This window comes from Lissotriton helveticus, chromosome 7 (assembly GCF_964261635.1).
Source record: "Lissotriton helveticus chromosome 7, aLisHel1.1, whole genome shotgun sequence".
Taxonomy (NCBI): Eukaryota; Metazoa; Chordata; class Amphibia; order Caudata; family Salamandridae; genus Lissotriton; species Lissotriton helveticus.
Window position 1 is genome coordinate 2,659,030 of NC_136068.1, and position 24,971 is coordinate 2,684,000.

At 51.0% G+C, this 24,971-nt stretch overlaps 1 protein-coding gene across 1 annotated transcript in view; it reads right to left on the bottom strand.

The window, feature by feature from the left end:
• LOC144767921 (von Willebrand factor A domain-containing protein 7-like) overlaps positions 1 to 24,971 on the bottom strand; it is a 210,301-nt gene that overhangs the window by 121,905 nt on the left and 63,425 nt on the right. The window contains exons 7-8 of the mRNA XM_078651260.1: positions 15,488 to 15,657; positions 6,827 to 6,939 (exon numbers count right to left, since the gene is read on the bottom strand). Coding sequence (XP_078507386.1) covers positions 6,827 to 6,939; positions 15,488 to 15,657 — 283 coding nt within the window. The remainder of the gene's footprint in view (positions 1 to 6,826; positions 6,940 to 15,487; positions 15,658 to 24,971) is intronic.

Sequence of the window (24,971 nt, forward strand, 5' to 3'; positions counted from 1 at the left end):
TGAACCGCTCCACAAGTCCATTCCCTTGGGGATGATACGGGGTGGTGAACTTGTATGTGACCCCGCACTGTTGCCACAGGGACCGCATATATTTAGATATAAAGTTCGTGCCCCGATCGCTCACGACCTCCCGGGGGAATCCTACTCGGGAGAAGATCCCCATCAAGGCTCGCCCCACCACGGGAGCGGTGATGGTTCTGAGGGGGATGGCCTCAGGATAGCGGGTGGCGTGGTCCACCAGGACAAGTATGAAGTGATGCCCTTGCGAGGTTTGAGGGTCCAGGGGCCCCACAATGTCTATTCCCACTCGCTCGAAGGGGGTGGTCACTACTGGAAAAGGTTGGAGCGGGGCCTTCACCTTCCCCCCGCTCTTTCCGCTGGCTTGGCATGTCGGGCAGGTGCGGCAGTGGTTATGTACATCAGTGGGCATTTTGGGCCAGTAGAAATGGGTCACCAGGCGGCTGTAAGTTTTGTCCTGCCCCAGGTGCCCTGCGAGGGGCACATCGTGCGCCAGGTTCAAAAGGAAGTCTCTGAATCGCAGGGGAACCACTAGCACTCGGCTGGCCCCCAGCTCGGCAATTTTCTGTTCACTATATAGGAGGTCGTGGTCCCAGTAGACCCAGTGGGACCCTGAGGTGTCCCCGGTAGCTTGGGCAGCGGCTTGTTGGCGGGTCCCCTCGAGGGAAGGGCAGGTCTTCTGTTCCTGCCGAAATTGTTCTCGGGTGGGACCACCCTCTTGGCGCCATTGGGCGAGTTCGGGGATGTCGCTGAGCTCGGGGTGGTTTCCGGGCTCCGAGGGCCTGGTCTCGGAGTCGCATTCTTCATGGATGGCCGAGGGTGGTGGCTCGGGCCACTCTGGCTCTTCGGTCGGGGCGGCCTCGGTCGCTGCCGGGGCTCGGGCCGCCATAGATCGTGTCGTCGCACAGACCCACTCTGGTAGTCCCATCATTCCTAGGTGCTCTCTCCGCTCGACTTGGGCCCAGGGAGAGCTCTCGAGGTCGTTCCCAAGGAGGCAGTCCACGGGGGCGTCGTCCCGGACGGTCATCTTGAGGGTGCCCGACACTCCCCCCCATTCGAAGGGAATTCGGGCCACCTGGCATAGAGTCTCGGAGTTGTCGGCGGCCCTCATGGGGCAGCGTACGTTCGGGATGATCTGTTCGGGGGTCACCAAGTGGCAGCGGACGGCGGTCACACTGGCTCCCGTGTCTCGGAGGGCTTCGGTCCGCCGTCCATTGATGTGGACCCACTGACGGTATTTTCGAGTGTTGCTCGGTAGCGGGGCCTGGGGGACCATGTCTCTATTGCCCAGGCAGGCTAGGGCCATGGCGGCCGGTTCATACTCGATTTGTTCTTCCTCGTAGACCTCTACGTCTTCTTCTCCCTCTCCTCCCAGAGCTGCAGCAGCGAACTGGCGGGTCGGAGGCCCAGTGGTGCCGGGACGCTGGTTCAAGGGGCAGAGGGGGTCACTGGCATAGTGGCCGGTCCGCTGGCATCTGTGGCAAGTAACGTTCGGGTGGGGCCCCGGCCGTGCTGGGGGGTCCCTCTTCAGGGACGGCGAAGTGTTACTCGGGGGGAACCCGGGAGGGGGGCCCCGGCCCGCGGCTGGCGGGAAGCTTCGGCTCTGGTTCTGTCCTCCTCCGCCCCCCCGCTGGCGGGGGTGCCCCCGGCCGCCCTGACCGGGTTCTCCTATCGGTGTTCGGGGGACCCGGGTGCTCACCCATCGATCTGCCTCGATGGCGAGTTTCCGGGGATCTGTTAGCTTGCTGTCGAGTAGATGCTGTCGGAGCTCGACAAAGCAGTTGTTGGAGAGGTGTTCCCAAACGATGAGGTTGAACAGCTGCTCGTAGGTGGACACTTTGCTGCCCTTTATCCAGCCTTCCAGGGCCCTGCTATAAAAGTTCACGTACTCGACCCACGTGGTACCGGGGATTTTCTTGCAGTCTCTGAATCTCTGCCGGTACATCTCGGGGGTGAGGCCATACCGGACAAGCAGGGCGTCCTTCATGTGGTCATAGGAGGACATTACGTCGTCGGCCAGTTCTAGCAGGGTGTCTCTTCCTTCGCTGACGAATCTCCCCCATAAGCCGGCACCCCAGTCTGATCGCGGAATGCGGTGCGCGGTCATGGCAACTTCGTACGCCTTGAACCATTGCTGGATATCGTCATTCTTGTAGTACTCCTTTGCGATATCCTTCGGGATGTGGACCTTTGGGTCGGCAGGCGGTGAGGGGTTCCGGGCTACCGTGGCGCCAGTTCCTTCGAGGTTGGCTTTGAGTTCGAGTTCTTTGAGGCCACGCTCGTGCTCGTATGCGAGTTTTTTTTCTTCCAATTCTCTTTGCCGCCGCCTCTCTTCCAGATCTCCCTCTAATCGCCGTTGTTCAAGGGCCATTTTTTTTCTGCTAATTGGAGTTCTCCGTCCAGCCGGAGTGGGGCGAGCTCTAGTTCATGGAGCCAACTCCTCTCTCGCTCCCGGGCATCTTCGTGGGAGAGGCCCGGGTCCCTGTTGGCGGTTCTTTCTTCTATGGGGGCTATGGCGGTACTCACGGGTACTTCTCGGACAATGTCATCGTTCGTTTGGGGTGGGGTCTCTCTGGTCTCCACCCAGGTTTGCAGCGCTTCTTTGAAATCGTCCTTTGTGCTTAGTCCGGTGGTAGCGATACCCAAGTCTTTGCAAAATTGTTTAAGTTCTTTATGGGTATACTCCTCTAACAGGTCTTTCTGGAATTCTGCGGTCGTTCCGGCCTCCTTAGTAGTCATTGTGGCTGTGGGTCTCTGTCAGTAGTGACGTGTTACTCGCTGTACGATTTGCGTGGGCTCGGATCCCGTCGCTTGCCACCAATGTTGGAAAGGCGACCCCGGGGGAGACAGAAGGTGTCTGACTGTCCGCCCCGAGACCCACCTCTCTGTATGGACTAGGCCGAGCGCCGTAGGGAGGCCTCCTTGGCGAGGCTCCTCTCCTACAATCGTAACAGCAGAGTAATCACACTACTTACAGATAGACACTACACAGGAAGGAGGTTCACAAGAATCTTTATATAAGTACTCGAAGCAAGTTCTTGGCAGGATAGCGGCAAGGATCGAGGGATCCGTAATGTCTTGATCTCGGGGGAAAGGGGGTAGCGGGACAGTCTTGGCACCCACTGGTGCGTGGATAGTTCAAGGGGTCAGGCCGCGACAGCGTCAGCAGGGCCTCGGAGATAGTTCAGCGGGGTCAGGCCGCGACAGCGTCAGCAGGGCCTCGAGGATAGTTCAGCTTGGTCAGGCCGCGACAGCGTCAGCAGGGCCTCGAAGGTGGTTTAGCTTGGACAGGCCGCGTCAGCGTCAGCAGGGCCTCGAAGGTAGTTCAGCTTGGTCAGGCCGCGACAGCGTCAGCAGGGCCTCGAAGGTGGTTTAGCTTGGACAGGCCGCGACAGCGTCAGCAGGGCCTCGAAGGTAGTTCAGCTCGGTCAGGCCGCGACAGCGTCAGCAGGGCCTCGAAGGTGGTTCAGTTTGGTCAGGCCGCGACAGCGTCAGCAGGGCCTCGAAGGTAGTTCAGCTCGGTCAGGCCGCGACAGCGTCAGCAGGGCCTCGAAGGTGGTTTAGCTTGGACAGGCCGCGACAGCGTCAGCAGGGCCTCGAAGGTAGTTCCAGGTGCAAGAGTTCGGATCAGGATCAGCCGCGACGAGGTCAGCAGGGCTTCCACTCCAGATACAACTGCCGTCTTGATCCGGGGCTGGCCCAGATATAGGACTGGAGGGCTTTGATGTCCGGACCCTCGCGCCTGGGGGTCAGAGGGGCCGGGATGAAGGTGTCCAGACACCCAGCAGGGGGGCGGAGCCAGCGCCCAGGGAGCCGGGAGAGCGATCGATACCAGGCGTCCGGGGGTGGGGGAAGGCCCCTCGAGACTCTCCTCCTCCGGGGTCTGGTCGAGTGGCCACTTTACCTCCTGGGAGGATCCTGGTGCCTCAATGTCTGGGCTTCGCTGGGGCCGGGCCCGGGATGGCTGCGGCCACGTGTTCGGGGCGTGAGGGTCCCAAGATGGAGTCGGGCCGGTAAGGGTGGCCGGGTCAGGGTGCCAGGCTGGCAGCGTTGGCGAGCAGGTTCCGCCGGGGTCCCAGGGAGGGGGAGAGCTGTAGGTGGCCGGGGAGGCTGCTCGTGCCGATGGTTCGTGAATGTGTGGGTCAGGGGGGTCGATAGTAGGTAAAATGGAGGGCCGATGTCGTCCCGGGCCCGCCATGCGGACGGGGTCGGACCACGCCACGAGGCCGTGTCCAACACAATGGCTGTTCTGATTACAGATTTTGCACCATGGTTTCTTTGGGCCTTCTTTCTTTTTAGATTGGCGACCCCCACCATTGGAAGGTTTTTGGGGACCTTGTAAAGACTTCTGGTCTTTTGCTTTCTCCCCACCCTTTTGGTCTTGCTTCTTCTGATCACCACCTTGGTTCTGTACCTTCTGATTCACCCTGGTTCTGACCCATCTGCCTGCCTTCTTTCCCCATTCTTGGGGAGAGGTCAGATCAGAGTCTACCAGGTGCTGATGCAGAGGTGGAGGTACAAATGGACAGTTTTAGAAATGAACACAGGCCCTGGGAACCTGATTGGCAGGGACCCAGGGCACATCGAGTCAAAGTGCATCAGAAATCTGACAAAAAGTAGGGGTGGGGGGGTTACTGCAACAGAACCCCAGCGTCCTACACTTATCACCTCTGGCCCTCTTATCATAACTTTACTTTTTTCTCATTTACATAAAGATTACACCCTCATACGCTGACTGTTCATCTATAGACACACAATATTGTCTATTGGAGAACAAGCCTTTCGAAGTCCGAATGTTACATGGGCAAGAACACAGCAGACTCTACCCAAGAAACTATGGGGCATAATTATCAAGGGGGGCGATAGGCACTTTTCACCGGTTTAATGGCCGTTTTCGGCCGCTAAGCACTGAAAATTCTATTGCCGTATTATCAGGCTCTCGCTAACAGCAGTTAGCGACAGCTTGAAGGCGATAGCGAGCGGTTTGGGGCCCGCTTTGCATGTCAGCGATATTTATCGCTAATGACATGCAAAGTGGGCGTACCCAACCCGTTAGCGACTGAAAGCAGTCGATAACGTTGCTATCGCCTATTCACAAGGCTGGCGTAGCGATGGAAATATTCCCGCTATCGCCAAAAACTAACGCCTGCTCTGACCAGTTCTTAGCCATGTTATCCAATGGGAGGTGGATAACATGGCTAAGAGCATTTCGTCGCTAATGCGAGGATATCGCTATATTCTCAGCGATATTCTCGCATTACGCCGCTATCGCTGGATATTTTAGCGCTATGGAGAAAAACATTGCTAATAGCATGTTTTCTCTGCTAAAATATCCAGCGATAGGCAGCGATAAAAAAAAGTTGCTAAGCGCATTTAGCGATAAACATCGCTAGTTGTTGGTAATCTGCCCCTATGTGATTCAATAAACATTTGGCAAAGATCTTCCTGGTAACATCTAACAGTGCAACTGGACAATAATGTTTGGTAGACTATGATCCCCTGTTTGCTAAAGGGGTACAATGTTACTACCAGGCCAAGACTTCTGGACTATATCTGCCTTCAAACAATAATCAAACGCCGGCTTCGGGATCCCTGCTTGGATGGAATCAGCTTTAACGGGTCCGGCTGGGATACCATCTGGTCGCTGAACTCGACTAACATTTAACTTCAAACTGATATGAGCTTCGAGAGAATTAGGGGGCATATTACCAAGCTTAAGCAAAAAATATCGCTAAGCTTGGTTAGCGGCTATAAATATATCGCCGTGCTTCGCCTATTTGTATCGCTTAGGAGCCTTGCTATTATCAAGGTTTATCTCCTAAGCGACAAAAATCAGCCGAAATGCATGAATATCGCTGAAAAGTCAGCGATATTCATGCATTACCGAGCTAATGCTCTTAGCCATGTTATCCACCTACCATTGGGTAACATGGCTAAGAACTGCTCTGGGCAGGCGTTAGCTTTTGGAGATAATCACGCTTAGCGCGATAATTTCCAAAAGTAGGTATTAGGAGATAGCGATGTTAGCGACTGTTTCCAGTCGCTATCATCTTGGCACGCCCACTTTGCATGTCATTAGCGATAAATATCGCTGACATGCAAAGTGGTCCCCAAGATGAACGCTATCTCCTACTAGCTGTCGCTAACTGGTGTTAGCGACAGCTAGGTAATAGGGTGATAAAATTATCGCCGCTTTAGCGGGAAAAATAACCGCTAAAGCAGCGATAAGGCCCTTGGTAATATGCCCCTAGATCCTGTATTAGGAAGTAACTGTCTTGGATTTCAAATGTCAGAGGAAAAAGATAAGAACTCCAAGGACCTGATTCACAAAAGAAAAGTTAGACCAAAAGTCTAACTTTACACCTGAAATCTAAGTTTAGACCTGAACATCTACGGGCCCGATTCACAAAAGTAAATTGAGTTAGAAGTCTACCTTTACAACTTCGGTATTCACAAAGGGCATTTACGAGAAGTAGAGTTAGATTTCTAATTTAAGTTTCATTATTTTTAGCATAACTGAGACCAAAACTTAAGTTAAACTGAGACAAAAGCCTAGCTTTACTACTCCGAAATGTCCTTTGTGAATACCGAAAGTCGTAAAGTTAGACTTTCGTCTCAGTTTACCTTTGTGAATCGGGCCATCAGTTCAAACCAAAAGTCAAACTTTACGACTTTTCGGTACTCTCAAAAGTAAGTTACTACTAGTAAACTTATTAGTCGTTAAGTTAAGTTTCTCCTAGTAAAGTTACTATTTATGAAACGCAATATCATCTTTTAAACAGAAGTGTGCACCGCCTCTCTGACTCACCTGAAGTCCAGACAGACACATCTCTGGGGTATCGCCGCCTCCATCGGCCGACAGACTTTGAATGGCTGCTTTAAACTTCTCAGGGTCGTCCGTAATCAGCGCCGGTCCGAAGTCTGGAACCACAAATTCAATATCAAGAAGTTAAAAAAAAGCTCTTCCAAGAAACACCTATTTCCAATGCAGGGGACTCTGGACTTTGAGAGAACCCGGAGCCCGGCTTTTGCTGTGAGAGGCCGAGCAGGAGGGAGACCCTGAGGTGTATGAATATGAGAGTCCCTGAGGTGTGTGAAGATGTATGTCCAGGATCACACAGTGCACACAGTGCAGGAGGGAGACCCTGAGCTGTATGAAGATGAGAGTCCCTGAGGCGTGTAAAGATGTATGTCCAGGATCACACGGTGCAAACGGAGCAGGAGGGAGACCCTGAGGGGTGTGAAGATGAGAGTCCCTGAGCCTTGTAAAGATGTATGTCCAGGATTACACAGTGCAAATGGAGCAGGAGGGAGACCCTGAGGTGTATGAAGATGTATGTCCAGGATCACACGGTGCAAATGGAGCAGGAGGGAGACCCTGAGGTGTATGAAGGTGTATGTCCAGGATCACACGGTGCAAATGGAGCAGGAGGGAGACCCTGAGGTGTATGAAGGTGTATGTCCAGGATCACACGGTGCAAATGGAGCAGGAGGGAGACCCTGAGGTGTATGAAGGTGTATGTCCAGGATCACACGATGCAAATGGAGCAGGAGGGAGACCCTGAGGTGTTTGAAGGTGTATGCAGAGATGGTTTAATGCATGGGAAGAGTGGGCTCTGGCCCAGGCCCCCAGCATTTCCCGGGGCCCCCTGACAGAGTCAGCTCCGTTCTCCAGAGATTTGCCCTAATGACCTTGATCATTTCTTTAACAGATTGTTTTAAATACTCTCTTCCTTAAATTAATGTTTTATGTACCTGTTGTGTGAGATTCTAGTGCAGCCATTTTGCAGAGAAATGTTGTGTTTATGTTTCATGCAATATACATAAAAAAAGTTTCTTTTAGATCAAAACAAGGCCAAACATATAAGAAATGGGAGGGCGTGCAGAGATTATTTGCAGTAATATTGCTGAGCTGCTGCTGTGCTACAATATTGAAAACACGTCGCTATCCCTGAATATTGGATGTAAGCACATTTAGGGCCTTATTTGTGAGAAGGGATGCATCGCGGTGTGAAAACAGGAATGCGTCACTTCTTAGTGCGCTCTCCTTGCGACATGACACATCATCTCGCAAGGAGTTACAGATACGTCAGTATTTCCGACGTATCTGTAGGCGCAAAAGTGACGCATTGCTGGAGTGTGTCTGAAAATAGACGCAAATTCAGAAATGTGTCCTTCCCATTGGGCTAGCCCCACGTGGAAGGGCCTGCGTCAGTCTTACGCCTGCTGTGAGGCAGGCGCAGGATATTGACGCAATGGCGTCCTAGAAGTGGCGCAGTGAAATCTCATAGATTTCAATGCGCCACTTCTGCGAGACATTTTGCGGGGGAACGCCCACCCGGCACACATCATACCTGAGGCAGGTATAATGTAGCGCAGGGGTTTACAAAGTGACGCATCTGCTTAGATGCGTCACTTTGTGAATAGTGCGCATCATGCCACATTTTTAACGCTGCTGATGCGTCACAAAAAGTGAGGCACGGCGGCGTAAAAGTGAAGGAAGGCCTCATAAATAAGGCCCTTAGAATTTGGACTAGTGTTCCTTTGCACAGTCAGGGACCTAATGAAATTAAATAAAATGAAATAGTGTATTTAATAAAGCGCACAGCTACTCAGACTAGAGTGTCCTGGCACGTGACAGCAGGAGGAAAACGTGGGAAAAAGACCCATCAGTTATTAAAAATCCCGGTTTTTAAGTTCTTCCTGAAAGAGAGTAAGCCTGTGGTTAGGTTCAGGGACTCAGGGAGTCTATTCCACAATTTTGCAGCTAGAAAGCGGGATCTGGCATCGGAAGATCTTAGGGGTCTAGCTGTTGTGCAGCGATTAACACGCTTATTTATGTAGCCGGCTCCGAGGCCGTGGAAAGCTTTAAGCCAGTGTAGAGACTTAAGAATAGGGTCATATTAGATCTGGGTTTAGGTCTCATGATGGCTGCGGCCGCTGCGTTTTGTACCACTTGTAGGTGCTGGATAAGGGATTTGGGAAGACCGAGGTACAAGCTGTTGACATTGTCAAGCTTTGATGTCACCGGTGCCTGCACCGCGATCTTTCTGCTCTCAGCGGTAACGGTGGCAGGAATTGTTTTTGAATCCGGAGTATGCCAAAGAACGCGCCAGTGAGATCTTGGATTTGAAAGTGCATGGAGAGTGCCTTGTCTATAACAATTCCTTAGGTTTTTACTTTCTCCTATTCCGCGGGCGGGGGCGGCAGAACTTTTGGCCACCAGTTTTGTCAGGATTGCACTTCGGCTGGTTGATCTAAGGCCAGTTAAAAAGCTTTGTGAGGCAAGACCTAATCATCGCCCCATCAAAAGTCGGTTCATTTTTCACATGTAAAAATCAGCTGAGTGTCATCCGCATAGGAAACAATTTTGGCGTCCTGTTCCTCTGCCAGAAATGCAGGGGGGGAGGGGGTAGATATATATTAAAAAGGGTAGGACCGAGAATGGAGCCCTGAGGGAAACCAACATTCATGGCCGGAACCGGGGATGAGAAAGGGGAGAGCCAGATGTCCTGAGATCTATTTGCCAAGACGGGAAACAACCTTTACAACGCAACTTTTACAACGCACTACCATTACAACGAAACTTTTACAATGCAACATCCATTACAACGCATGCCATTACAACGCAACCATTACAACAGATACCATTACAACACATAACATTACCATCCAACACCTACCCTACTGTTGCACCCCCTGGAGTTAGAATAGTAATTTTTACCCCTACACTATCCAGCACTTACCCTACTGTTGCACCCCCTGGAGTTAGAATAGTAATTTTTACCCCTACACTATCCAATACTTACCAAACATGCAATGTAATGTTATGCATTGTAATGGAATGCGTTGTAAATGTAGTTTTTAAATTTTCGTTGTAATGGCATGCGTTGTAATGGATGTTGCGTTGTAAAAAATGTGTTGTAAAGGTATGCTTCGTAAAAGTGTGCGTTGTAGTGACATACATCCTGCCAAGACGGATGACATCCATGTTAAGGTGGTCCCCCCCAGGCTGATGTTAGCAAGTCTCTCCCGGAGCCTCTCATGTGGGACTGTATCGAAGGACGCCGACAGATCGAGCCGTATCAGAACAGCCTTGCCTCCCTGGTCCAGCTCACCCTTGAGAAATTCAGTCACTTCCAGCAGATCAGACTCCGTACTGTAGTGAGCCCGAAACCCGGATTGGGACTCACGAAGGAGATTCCCACCTTCAATGTGTTTTTGGAGGGCCTTGTTTGCATGCTTCTCTTATACTTTGGAGAGGGCTGGAAGAAGGGAGATTGGCCAGTAGTGGAAGGGCCTGTCGGTTTGGCGTTAGCCTTTTTGATCAGTGGATGAATCTTGGCATTCTTCCATAACTTCGGCATGTTGCCTGAGGAGAGGGAAGCCTTAAAGAGCTGCTTTACCGTGGGGTTTATGGTGGGGGCTAATAGGTTCAGGATATTCGCTGGACATGGGTCGGTAAGAGAGCCAGACTTGATGTTTGGAGAAGGGTCAGATTCCTGCCAGATGTCAGGATGTTACAGGCACCCAAGTATGACACATTCCCTTTCTCTGAGTTAAGGGCTCTGTGAACTATGAGGACATTGAAGGCAGGCAAAAGTGCCAACACGCAACGCCTCAAGGAGGTGTTACTGCTGGGCGATCTTAGGAAGGCTTCAGAGCCTGAAAGGGTAGGCAGTGGGGTGGGAGCAGCAGATGAGGAAGGAGCCAGTGGTCCGATCCCACAGGAATCAGACTCTGATACTGACCAGGCAGGTGACCATGACCTTGACCTGGATAGTGCAGCTCCTACCAGAGCTGGAGACGGAGGCCCAGAGGGTCCTATCTTCTTCCCCCCAGGAAGAGTTGGAGGCACACCTAGAAGGAACAGATCCCCTTCTGTGGAGTCTGACCGGTCTGGTGTATCTATAGGGACCTCTGTCTCTTCTCATAGGAGGGAATCATCCCAGGAGAAGAGAGACAGGCAGCTCACGTTTGAGGAAGCCCAGCTGAGGATTAGCAGACAGCAGGTAGCCTTAGACATGGAGTCCCTAGAGCTTTAGGCCTTGGTTCATTTGTCTTCCTAGTCCTGATGAGGCCTTGAGTGGTTATAGGCCGAAACATGTTGACCTTCGTTAGGGCGAGACCCACAAAATATGGTGTGATATAACTCGTTTGCTCATAAGCACCTAAAGACAGAGGCAGGTACCCCAGGACTCGTCTGACTTGGTTGCTACCTCCCAGTGGATTCAAAATGGTCCTTTTTACCTAGCCACCATTCTTAAAGCCATAAGGAAGCAAGGAGCAACGCAAGGACTATGTGCCCTCCAGATGTGCAAACTCGAGAAACACACAGAATGTTCAAGCTGTACAATATGGTGTTTGTAATGTAGTGTACATAATTGTTTAATTGTATAATTAAGGCATGGAGCTGTATTATATTATGTAGGACATATACTAGCAAAACTTCTAGATTGTCGTCTTTGCTGTGTGAAGGTTAGTGGCCACCTTGGCTAATACAGAGTTACAGACTGGCATCTCTGTCTGGATCACTGCAGAATGGGCTACTAGAATTATAACTTCAATGGTATCATATTAACCCTGGCATCTAACCCGACTTGATGCCCAAGTCGGATTTAATATCACGTTTAGGGAAAGGAAACTTTGAGAAGGCTGTCACTCGGTTGCCCAGCTTGACTGGTGGCCTTCACAGTCACTGGCCACCTCGAGAGACCTCTGCCCTCCTGGGGGGGCATCCAGGCACAATCAAGGCCTGCCACAAAGGGAGTTGTCCCCCCACCCCCATTGCAGGAAGCCAAACAGGATTATGGCCCAAAAGGCAAGCTTTGAAGGGGAGGCCACCTCAGGTGGGCCGAAGGCGGTCACACTCCTTTAGGACTGCCCCTTTGTTCAGGTTGAAAGTCCGGCGGCAGGAACAGAGAGGGGAACCCTGTTGCCAACCTGTTTTTCAGTGGACGTGTTGCCCAAAGGTGAAACGGAGATCTAAAGAACATGAAACCAGCCGACATGTGTTTCGTCAAAGCGGGTAGTAACCCGGGACTCTTCAGGGCGGTAGACCGGTGATAATTCCAACCCAGTCTTTGTCAGGTAATGAGAAAAAACCAAAGTAAGGTTTATGTAACTCAAGTATCGGGCATAATGAAGATAAAAACCGGCGGGTCTTGCCGTCTAACGATCCGAGGCCTGCCTCTAAGCCCAGGAGTGTTCTCCGTAGTGTTTCTGTTTAACCGGATGCGGATTTATCACCGGTCTACCGCCCTGAAGAGTCACAGGTTACTACCCGCTTTGACGAAACACGTGTCGGCTGGTTTCATGTGCTTTGGATCCCCGTTGCATGGAGAACCATGATCACGTATAAAAGCAAATAGAAACAAATCAATTGTTGTCGATCTTATCTTATTGCATATTTATGATTACTTATCAGGGAACTCTTTACGTGTGCTCTGGACCCTGTTTGTGGAAATGTTTTAGTGGAGACCTCCTCCCACTCTTTCTCAGGGGTTTGGGGTTCCCCTGTCCAAGCAGCACCGTTACATTTATTTCTTTTTTTCTTTTTACTCTCACCGCTACCTGAAGAGCGCCATTGCATTCTGAATTTTCAAAAAACCCCTGCAGACTTTGTGTAGCCCAAAGGTAGCCACGCCTCTAGGATGGGCCACCAAAGTCCTAACATCCAAGGAAGGGTTCGGAGATAGTGCGAGGGGACGGAATAGTGCACTCTGGGATTAATAGATGCCGCACATAGCCAGAAGTCATCATAGGGCTGGAAGGATCCTGGAAGCCCATTGGCTAGTGACCACATCATTTCCCCAAGGCACTTTCGTGGTATAAATATGGCCCCCTTGGCACCTTGAACTTCCGATCACGTGCATTTCAGTTAACCAACTTACCCTAGGCAGTGCTAGGCACACACACCTGCTCAGCTCCAGGAAACCCTCACGGGTGATGAACCAACCTACCCGAGGCAGGGCTAGGCACACACCTGCTCAGCTCCAGGATACCCTCACGGGTGATGAACCAACCTACCCCAGGCAGGGCTGGGCACACGCCTGCTCAGCTCCAGGATACCCTCAGGGGTGATGAACCAACCTACCCTAGGCAGGGCTGGGCACACACCTGCTCAGAGCCAGGATACCCTCACGGGGGATTAACCAACCTACCCTAGGCAGGGCGAGGCACACACCTGCTCAGAGCCAGGATACCCTCACGGGTGATGAACCAACCTACCCTAGGCAGGGCGAGGCACACACACCTGTTCAGTGCCAGGATACCGTCACGGGTGATTAACCAACCTACCCTAGGCAGGGCTCGGCACACACACCTGCTCAGCGCCAGGATACCCTCACGGGGGATTAACCAACCTACCCTAGGCAGGGCTGGGCACACACCTGCTCAGCGCCAGGATACCCTCACGGGGGATTAACCAACCTACCCTAGGCAGGGCGAGGCACACACACCTGCTCAGCGCCAGGATACCCTCACGGGGGATTAACCAACCTACCCTAGGCAGGGCGAGGCACACACACCTGCTCAGCGCCAGGATACCCTCAGGGGTGATGAACCAACCTACCCGAGGCAGGGCGAGGCACACACACCTGTTCAGTGCCAGGATACCCTCACGGGGGATTAACCAACCTACCCTAGGCAGGGCGAGGCACACACACCTGCTCAGCGCCAGGATACCCTCAGGGGTGATGAACCAACCTACCCTAGGCAGTGCTAGGCACACACACCTGCTCAGCGCAAGGATACCCTCACGGGGGATTAACCAACCTACCCTAGGCAGGGCGAGGCACACACACCTGCTCAGCGCCAGGATACCCTCACGGGGGATTAACCAACCTACCCTAGGCAGGGCTCGGCACACACACCTGCTCAGCTCCAGGATACCCTCAGGGGTGATGAACCAACCTACCCTAGGCAGTGCTAGGCACACACACCTGCTCAGCGCAAGGATACCCTCACGGGGGATTAACCAACCTACCCTAGGCAGGGCGAGGCACACACACCTGCTCAGCGCCAGGATACCCTCACGGGGGATTAACCAACCTACCCTAGGCAGGGCGAGGCACACACACCTGCTCAGCTCCAGGATACCCTCACGGGTGATGAACCAACCTACCCTAGGCAGGGCGAGGCACACACACCTGCTCAGCATCAGAACATCCTGGCAGCAATACTGCGCTTCACAAATACTCACAACAACATAACAAACCGCTCTGGCCACCGAAGCTGAACTAGAGATACCTGGGCGAGGGAAGACACAGTGGGACGAGGATGTATTCTGCCGATAGGGGCAGGGTGACTGTCGTACAAATGTTCAGTTTGAATATGCTAATGACATCCGACACACAATCACTTTCAAGCTGTTAAACAAATTGAAATGTAGTGCTTCAAACTGATTTTCTTTGTATTTCTAAGCGCTGTACTTCTGGCGCCAGAGGTTTCGGTTTGTGTATTAATGTGCCCACTGCAACCTGTAAATCATAGATTTCAAACTTGCCATTCATCCTTGCTAGGCCCATACATTTCCCGGGTTAGGCCTTCTGCCCCCCAAAAAGGTTTGCCCTGGGCCCCACCAAAGCCTGTAATAGTGACAGCCAAGGGCATTCAGCCCCCGGCTCTACACCTTGTGATGTCCCTGCTCACAGGCTGGAGCCCCCGGGGGTCACTCCTGCTCCCTGTCTAACTAGGTCAGTGTGTGGTGTAGTGCTTCTTGGCACTATATTGGAGTAGCTCTATGTGGGTTTCCTTTCCCTGCCCTATAAGATGATGGTAGATTTACAATTCATGGCGCATCCCTGCAAATCAGCAGGGGTGCGCCAGGAAACTTGCGACACGCATCACAATCCTTGCCCCACCATGGATGCGCCGTATTTACAATGCGGCGCATCATTGTGCAAGGAAATGCAGATGCGTGTCGCATCTGCTGTCGTAACGTTGGCGCAGTGCTGGAGTTGTGTCGTGGGCACGTTGCAGCTCCAGCACTGTGCCAACCCGGCCTATCTTCCACATGGTTCGTCACACCTTACGCCTGCTTCAAGCAGACACAAGGTGTTGACGCAGCGGGTTCGGAAAAGTGACTGAGTGAATTCTTGTAGATTTCACTCAGGCCCTTTTCCTAGGCATTCCTGCACCAGAACTCCCCCCCTCGCCCCCCCTGCTCCGGAATGCCCACATGAAACCTGACGCAGGTTTCATGTGGCGCAGGGCTTTAAAACATGACGCATCTCCCTAGATGTGTCACATTGTAAATCCCCTGCAGCATGGCGCTAGCTTTACGCCGCCACTGCGTCACAGAAGTGACGCAATGCTGGCACAAAAGTGGTGCATGGGGCTTGTAAATCTCACTCCTGGTTGTTTTAGAATGTATCAGTTTGCACAGTGCCTAGATACTCTTTCGGGAGTGAGTTGTGCGCTATATCAAGAAACAGAAATAAATCAATCAAAGAGTGCTCCTTCCTACCTGGGTCGTTGAACGGCACCAGCACGTACACGGACGGCTCGTTCAGGGTCCCCTTCTTCCTTTCGATGATGGAAAAGACTCGCTCCTTCGCTGCCGCGATGTCGTTGCTCATACTTCCAGTCGTGTCGATGACGAAGCTAATGGTGGACGGCGGCTCCAGGTCGAGGAACCTAGGGGGGACAAGGAACACTGAGGCTTTAATACGTCCCTGAAGGGCAATGACGTGAGGGGCGACTCTTTTTAGAACATATGAAGATGATGAAACACTGATGATGTAATGCTGTCATTATTGATTACATTAACAATATTTGAATCTCTAATGTAAAGCGCGGGACCAAGAAACACCAAACACGGGCAAAGAATCAGGGCCGGATTCACACAAAAAAACTTTTGCTTAAGTTTACGATTGTTTGCTATTCACAAAGGTAGTTTACTCAGAGTATCTTTATGCCGCATTAGGCGCCTCCCTGTGGCCTGTCGCTGGGAGCCCCTCCCGCGGGAGTGCTTCCTATGCACGGCGTCTCTGTGGTGTCATTTCCGGTGCGCAGTGGGCGGGGAATAAGTAAGTATACCTGCCCCCAGCCACGGGCCATCTCTTTGTCCCCAGCCGCTTACCCTGCGTGCTGGCAGGACAGCGTGCATAGGACCTGAGCATATTAATGTATACGTTTGTGTTGCAGGAGGAGTTACAAGGCGATCTGGAGGCGGGTTTTTACATAGGGGTACCCTCTTCAGGAGCAAAATGGGGTCCTGCCAAATCCCAGGAGTCTTTACGACAGGACCCTGGATGAAAATGTCGGCGCCCTGCTAGTCCTTCGGGCGGTTGTAAGCCTGAGCAACCAGGGGCTCGCCATGCCACGCTCCACCCCTAAAAAGGTGTAAGTAAATTGACGGACTGAGGATTTACGGTATGTAAGGGGGGTCATCCCCACATAAATGGAAGCACCGATTGAGTTGGCCACGGTGCAATTTGGCTCGTCAGGTGGGCAGGGCAGCTCGGGTCAGTCACCGATGCCCGCCCTTGGATCGCCCGTAAGTTAACCCACCACGTTGCAATACTCCTTCTATGAAATAAACCCGCAGCAAACTGTTTCCCGACAATATTTGTGTGGACTCATATTTTTGTGCTGTGCACCAATTACAGCTAAGCCGCGGTTGCGGATATCGGAACTAGGTTCAGAGCTCTGACCTGTGTCCCGCCAACATGCTGAGCCCAAAGCACTACAACTGCTGCCCACAGATTGCGTAGCACTACTCCCGGCTCTCCCCAGAGCTATAACCGGTGTCCTGATAAAATGCTGAGCACCTAGCGCTACAACTGCTACCTGATGAGTACTAAGTACTACTCCCGGCTCTCTCCAGAGCTCTAATCTGTGTCCTGATAACATTCTGAGCCCAAAGTGCTACAACTGCTGCCCAGCGAGTGCAAGGCACTACCACGGTCTCCATTACCGTTTGCCACTACCACTACCATTACCATGTGTTGTACACGATCTACAACTGTAGGACGAGTAGTGTGTAAACATATGGTAACACGGCCCGATTCACAGAACTAAGGGGCATATCATCAATGGCCAGCGAAAAATATTGCTGGCCGTGTTTAGCGTGAATAATGATAACGCCGCCTAGCGCCGGATTCTATCACCCGGTGAGTGCACTATCAGCAACGTGCATCTTTCCTGCGATGTAGAAACAGCGATAATGAAAAAAAATGTCGAAAGGGAGATGGGGACTCAGAATGAAGATCCATCTTCCATGTAAACAGGGCCACGTCAAATAATTATCAGGCGTAAGAAACAGGCGATAAAGCCGGTTAGCGCAACTTTGAAAGTCTCCAGGCCGGTTAGCGATTCCCCTGTTGATAGGGAGATCCTTCTTTAGCAATTATTTATGCTATATTCCTCGCCGGGAATGCCTACCTCGCATCTCATCAGCGATGCGAGGCGAGGCGAATAGAAAATGGGAGCTAAAGCATGGATTCACGCGTCCATGCTAATAGGCCGATAAAATTATCGCCACTTTTCGTCCAAAACGGACGCAAAAGCAGCGATAATTTTAACATCGTCCCTTGATGATATGCCCCCAACTTAAGACAAAATCCTAAACTTACTACCATTTTGGTATTCACAGAAGGCACTTACTCATTTCGGTATTCACAGAAGGCACTTACTCATTTCGGTATTCACAGAAGTTAGGAGTCCTAACTTTAGGACTCCTAAATGTCTTCTGTGGATACCGATTACAGTTAGGATTTTTCTCAGTTTAGGAGTAGTAAAGTTAGGACTCCTAAATTGAGAAATATCCTAACTTTATGACTTTTGGTATTCACAGAAGGCATTTAGGAGTCCTAAAGTTAGGACTCCTAACTTCTGTGAATACCGAAATGAGTAAGTGCCTTCTGTGAATACCGAAATGAGTAAGTGCCTTCTGTGAATACCGAAATGAGTAAGTGCCTTCTGTGAATACCGAAATGAGTAAGTGCCATCTGTGAATACCGAAATGAGTAAGTGCCTTTTATGAATACCAAAATGGTAGTAAGTTTAGGATTTTGTTTTAAGTTAGTTCTGTGAATCGGGCCCGCTGTGTTTGTGCTTTTCAATCAGCTTGGCATAAACCATCAGGTCTGGAAACTTAAAGTGCAGCTTGAAGTGGCCAAAAGGCAGCAGAAGGCTCCAGGCAAAGACACTGTCAACGTGTCTCGTTGAAAGCTGCATCCTCAGCTGTTTCCTGAATTAGAGCAGCTTGGGCTTGGTGCACTCAGGGGCGAGGTCCCAGACCCTGGGTACAAAGACGGAGAAGTTGCCGTGCTTTTCCTTTGTCTCCAGTCTGAAGGGCGTTTAAACAAACCATTCTTAGGGGAATCTGCTTTCCATCGCTTGTTATCGAGTTCACAACGTGAGCAGAATATGTCGGGTAAGAGTGACGCACCGGTGGCACAATGGGCTTGTAAATAAGACCAAACATTCTCAGGTGATCCAGTCTCCGTTGCTTGTTATTGAGTTCACAACACGGGGCAGAATATGGACGAGTATAGATGGGTTATAGTGAATTACGAGGATGCTTTTCATAGAGGGGTTCGGAGTGACAACAAATGGACATCGCGAGCAAAGCTCGAGTTGTACGAGTCGCTCAGAACCCCGCGGTGAAAACATCCCAATAACTCACTGTTTACCTATCTACAATTTTATCCTACTAGTGGTCCCCAAAATCATTTGCCCCTGATTTCAATGGCTACGCAGAGGCAGAGAGGTGATGGGGGAGCCGGACGTTACGTTGGAGCAGTTAGTCTACAATCCTTGGAAGCATCGAGCATGTCTTCAATCCAAGTAAGGGCGGTCAGCGATACACTGTATCAGCGAGGGGGTAACATACACCGGTTATTCAGCGGCATCATGCCCCAGGGGCCCGCGCGCTTCACAAAGACACAATGAGGTTGTGGTCCATCGAGAGCTATACACAGCGGATTGTTAGAGTGAAAGTAAGGACGGTCCGACAGCCCTTGCCTTCTACCTGCATTGGCACATCTTGTCAGAAGTGATTGGCAAAGGGATTGCACTTCAGCTGGGCAACGTTAACGCGCATCCACACCTAGCGGATTGTGTAAGGTCATCCTGGGCCGCATATGCAGCCCAGTGATAGGCCCCTGCGGTTGTCAGTGTTGTGAATTACCAAATTCAACTGGACAGGAGACGTGACCGTGCTTTACACTAGGAGAGGTTTGGGAGTGCGAGACTCCATCTAGGGGGTTGGGTGGCTGAAGTTGATGGACTCGTCCGAAATGTTTCACAGCCGCTGCACTTGGGAGAGTGTCAGTTACCAGTGCAGCGTTCATTCAGATACACAGAACCAGATTAATTTAAATAATCGCTGTAGTTGCAAGTGGCAAGTGTGAGATTCCCTCAAGGTCAGCAGCTGCTCACACTGTCAGCAATAAAGCTGCTTGGGAAGTCAGGTGCAGTCACCACAGATTAAACTGAACAGGCAACAGTCCGTCAGGAGAGGAGGGATGTTGAATCGATTGCCCACGTAGCAGTATGACTATTGCACGGGAGGATGGGGGTGATTCAAGGGACACGGGTGGTGTGGTTGCAACGCTAGACTGTCAGTTTATGCTGGGTAGGAGGCTGTATCACCAACCAGAAGGGTGCCAAGTGGCAAAACCAGTAAACATGTTTAAGATATGTGTGTCTATGGCCTCACGGCTGGGTAGAGCCCTTCTCATTTAGAGGTATGCCCAGGTGAAAATTGTGTGCTTCTTAAGGTTCTCGTGAACAATGTGGTTTGTGGTACCTTTTCAAGGAGAAGAGATTAAGTTAGGCACCTAAGGGCAGATTTACAAGCCCCTTGCGCTTCTTTTACACCGTCGCTGCGTCACTTTTGTGGCCTGGGAAGTCTGTGGGCAAATACCACAGATTAAACTGTAAAGGCAAAATTACTGTGGGAAAGGAGGGATAAATGGCAAGTACACGAAGGCTCCCTTGCGTCACATATTCCATGACGGGATAGTCACTGATTGACACTGGGAACCTTGGATTCTAATAGTATCATTGGTAATGAACACACAACTCCCTGGTCATGTGGGTATGTATGCTCCACCCTGAATTAAGGTGATTAGAAGCTAAGCTGAATGTGGAGTTGAATTTGTGGAGGGCAATCATTCCAGGGGATATATGTCAGTACAATGCGATCTTTTAGATCGCGGTACTTTACAACCCTTTGAACACTCGACGCTGCGAAGGTATTAACAACGCTGCCATTATAACGCAAGTCGTTACAACGACTTGCGTTGGAGGGCGCGGATTGAGGATTATTATAATTTTATATTCCAACACCAGTCCACGTAACAGTAGGGAAGGTGTTGGAATATAAAATTACAATATTTCTTAACCAACAGCGCCATCCAGCGCAAGTCGTAGTAACGACTTGCGTTGTAATGGCAGCGTTGTTAACACCTTCGCAGCGTCGAACGTTCAGCGCCCAGTGCTGAACGTTCGAATAACGAATGCTGGCCCGTCGGCCAACGGTCGTGCGCAGCACTGGGGAGGTAGTGCTCGTGACGACCGTTGGCCGACGGCAGCACTTAAAGAGTTAAGGTAGTGCGGTGTAAACACCGCGTTTTAAACGATGTTTCCCCATTCCAGGCATAACGGAGTGAACGAGGTCTCGAGCTGGATTGAGCTCCTAGGGTCACTGGATCGAGCTTTAGTGAAGCAAGCCGGGCAGACGGAGGAAGTTGTCACTCTGACCAGGGTGTGGTGACTGCACCGGGGGGCACAATATGAGCATTCCTGGTCACCATGGTTTAACAATCAAAAGGGTCCGGTGCAAATGTCTGGTCAACTGCAACAGAGTATGTGCCGCTCGATGGGCAGGTTTCGGGTTGCTTCAGTTAAGCACAATATTCCTTGCCCTGATAGCCTCGGTGGATAGGCTGGTGGTGGAAGCGGACTGGCTGGGGGGAAGGGTTCCCTAACATCTTGGTGATCCACTTAGGAGGCACCGACCGCACTGCCATGGGTAGGGGGCATTGTTGAAAGCCGCGAATGCTGACTTAGGGGAGATCATCAATTACATGGTCAATGTGAGCTCTGGTGGTCTGAGATGACCCCCCACAGAGTGTGGCACAGGGCCGAGTCAGAGGAGGCCGTTGAAGATTCCCGAAAGAGAGTCAACAGTTCAAGGCGTACGTACGCAGATCAGAGGGGCCTGGGATTCATCAGACACGACCTGATTCGGGCCAATGTTCAAGTCTACTTGGATAAAGACGGGGTCCACTTGGCACCAGTGGGAATGCTCCTGTTCCCCTTGGATTTGCAGGAGGCCTTGAAATGGCCGGGGGCAGGTGAGAAAGGAGCTGTATTGGTGGGGGGGGGCACTTACTAGACCCCCTTTTATCTAACATTCCTTCCTTGATTGTTAGCCCCCCTAGCCCAGTCTGCTGGTCTGATCATTTTTTGATCTCGGCGTCCCTTTTGGTTCCGGTACCACTGACTACTGGCACCCAGAAATCCCTAAATAAACGCCCTTGGCGTAAATTGAATATCGAGCGATTCCACGGGCTGCTTGCCTTAAAATTGCCCAAGTTACCTACGGATCCAGATGCGGCCTATGAAATCTTAAGCCGGATCAATTTCTAAAATCCCTGCCTTTGATCTTGGCGCCTCCGTGTCAGTTGATTAATACCTCAATTGTCCACGGCAACGGTTCAGAGGCAGTTGAAACAGGCTATGGTGGTTCCCCTCCTCAAAAAGCCGTCATTGGATCCAGCAAAACTAGAAAATGTTCGCCCAATTTCTCTGCTACCGTGGGCAGCTAAAATTACTGAGGCACCCATTAACACCTGCCTCACTACATTTTTAAACACCAATGGTATCCTGGATCCTACGCAGAACGGCTTCCGCCCAGGGCACAGTACGGAGACAGCGCTCCTTGCTGTGACTGAACATCTGCGGACTGTTCTTGATGAGGGCAATACTGCGGCACTAATCCTGTTAGACGTTAGTGCCGCATTTGATACTGTGATACCAAAGGGGATGATGGACGGAGTCAGCCTGATTTGCATATGGCCATATCTGAACTGGGGTGGCGGAGTGAGCTGATGGATTCAACCCAGATCAGTTGACTGGGGGTTTGTGTTTGTGTTGGATTTGCTCAAACGCTCCGTCCATCATCCCCTTTGGTATCGCTTTGTTCACCCTTTGTAGGAAGGGTATGCCCAGACATGGGTCAATTTCTCAATTTGCCACTGGATTCAAGCTAGCCTGGCTGATGACGACTGATTAGTCAGAAACTGGTCCTAGGATGCTTGTTTCTGGTCCAGGGAAGACATGGCTTGGCAGTTCGGGCTGGACTGTTCCCATGAGGCACAGGGTCAGACTGATTTGCATATGGCCAGGTCTGGCGGAGTGAGCTTAAGAATGATGATGGACTTAGATTCTTCTAAATCGCCTGGAGGATGCCGGTATCGGTGGTTCTGCCTTGAATTAGTTTGGATCTTTCCTTTTTGAAAGAACTTTCCAGGTGTCTGCTCCACCCTTCCTGTCCAGTGTTCAGTCAATCGGCCAGGGTGTGCCACAGGGCTCCGCCCTGAGTCCCGTACTTCTTAATCTGTACGTTAAACCTGTGGCTGTGATAGCTAAGGACAGGGGCCTCTCCGTTGTTTCTTACGCTGACGACAAGCAGTTGCTGGTGGTTCTCTCTGACGATTCTACGCAGTACGCCCCTAAATTTAGGAGTGGACTGGCGGCGGATGACGGCCAACTGCCTCCAGCTTAATGCAAATAAATCGGAGGTGTTGTTGGTGGGTAAAAACATCAAACTCTGGAGTGAGAACTGGTGGCCCTACACCCTTGGAGGTGCTCCTTCCCCCAAAGTGGTGGTGAAGAATCTTGGATGTATGACGTTACAACGCACACTTTTACAACGCATACCTTTACAACGCATTTTTTACAACGCAAAATCCATTACAACGCACACTTTTACAACGCACACCATTACAACGAATTCTTAAAAAATACCTTTACAACGCATTCCACTACAACGCATACTACATTTACAACGCATACCATTACAACGCATTACATTACATTGCAAATAAGGGAAGTGTTGGATAGTGTAGGGGTTAAAATTACTATTCTAACTCCAGGGGGTGCAACAGTAGGGAAAATATTGGATAGTGTAGGGGTTAAAATTACTATTCTAACTCCAGGGGGTGCAACAGTAGGGTAAGTATTGGATGGTAAGTTTTGCGTTGTAATGGTATGCGTTGTAATGACTGTGTTGTAATGGTATGCGTTGTAGTGGTGTGCATTGTAGTGTCATGCGTTGTAATGACTGCGTTGTAAATGTATGCGTTGTAATGGATGTCGCGTTGTAAAAGTTTCGCTGTAATGGTAGTGCGTTGTAAAAGTTGCGTTGTAAACGTTGTATACCAAGAATCTTGGGGTATGGATGGATTCAACCCTCCGTTTTCAGGACCATACCAAGAAAACTGCTGGCACCTGCTTCGGTCTATTACGAGGATTGAAACCCCTTTTAGGTTATTTTGATCCATCAACTAGACAATTGGTTGTTCAGGCGGCCATTTCGTCTAGGCTTGATTATGCCAACTCGCTTTTTTTGGGGGCAAATAAAGCCGAGATCATGCGCCTATAAAGGGTCCAAAATGCGGTGGCTAGAGCCCTGTTAGGACTTCCGAGAAGATGCCCCACTTGAGGAGCAATCCGGCACCTACATTGGCTGCCTGCCGCCAGGCGTATTGAATTTAAAGCTCTCTGCCTGTCTTTTAAAATTTTGCAACGCTCCTCCCCGTGTATTCTGACCAAAGTACTGGTACCATACACACCTACGCGCCACTTGCGCTCTCTGGGGTCATGCCTTGCTGTTGTTCCGCGGGTAAAACGCATGCATGCTGGGGGACGTTCTTTCCGCTGTTTGGAGGCCAAGCTGTGGAATTCCCTCCCCATGCACATCTGCAGCCTGAAGAATTATTTGACGTTTAGGAAGGCTATAAAAACTCATCTCTTCCCTGCGGTTTAGGGGCATATTATCAAGCACTGCGTTAAAATTATCACCGCAGAAAACTGCTGCTAAGGCGGCGATAATGGGCTTGATAATATGCCCTCGAGATTTCCAATAGAAGCCCATGTTGACACCAGAACATGGGCTTCTATGGGAATTCTCTACGGCCTATTATCAAGCCCATTGCGTCGTTTATTGATAATAAGCCCCTAGTGTTTTGGTCTGGCTGGAGTAAGCGCCGGGACGCCTCTCTGCTGAGGCAGCTGTTGCTCTACACGAGTCGGTCTAACATAACATAACATAAGAGGTCCTCATCGGACTGACAAATTAAGGATGGCCCGAATCTTGGGCTTAGGCCTGTAGGATGAGGGGAGACAAGGGGGACCCTCGGATGCCACGGAGACATAGACGGGCCGCTTAAGCTGTCCCCGAATTACCAAAAAGACAAGACAGTCCTGAAGGACCTCCCTCCACCCCAAGAAGCACCGTCGAGGACAAACTTGCTGAGAAAGAGGCCTCTGGGGAGGCGCAAATACAGACATGTTTGAGACTTAGGGAGACTTTATGCTGCAAAGCACATTTCTGTGGAATAAATGTCAACACTGAAGCTCAGAGAGATCTCTCTTGCAAATTTTTTTTATGCAAAATGTCAAATATTGTAACCCTTGTGACGCGCAACGTTCATAAGGTCTGACAGTTCATCTTTTCCTGCACCCCAGAATGTTAGGGGCGCTTCTGCGGAAGGCGAAGAAAGGCTTCGGCAGTCGCTCGCGCCAGCATCCCACGGTGGTCGCCTGGTCCTTCCCGCTGCACTTAGAGTCTGGTCCTGATGGGTGGAATGTTCTAGCAGCGTTGTGGCCCCCGCCCCAGGCAGCCCGGGGCCCCTGGGCCTGTCCTAGATTCAAGTCCTTGGCTGTGGCTCGAGTCTAGAACCCAAGAGAGGCTTCTGAGGGTGGGTGTTTCC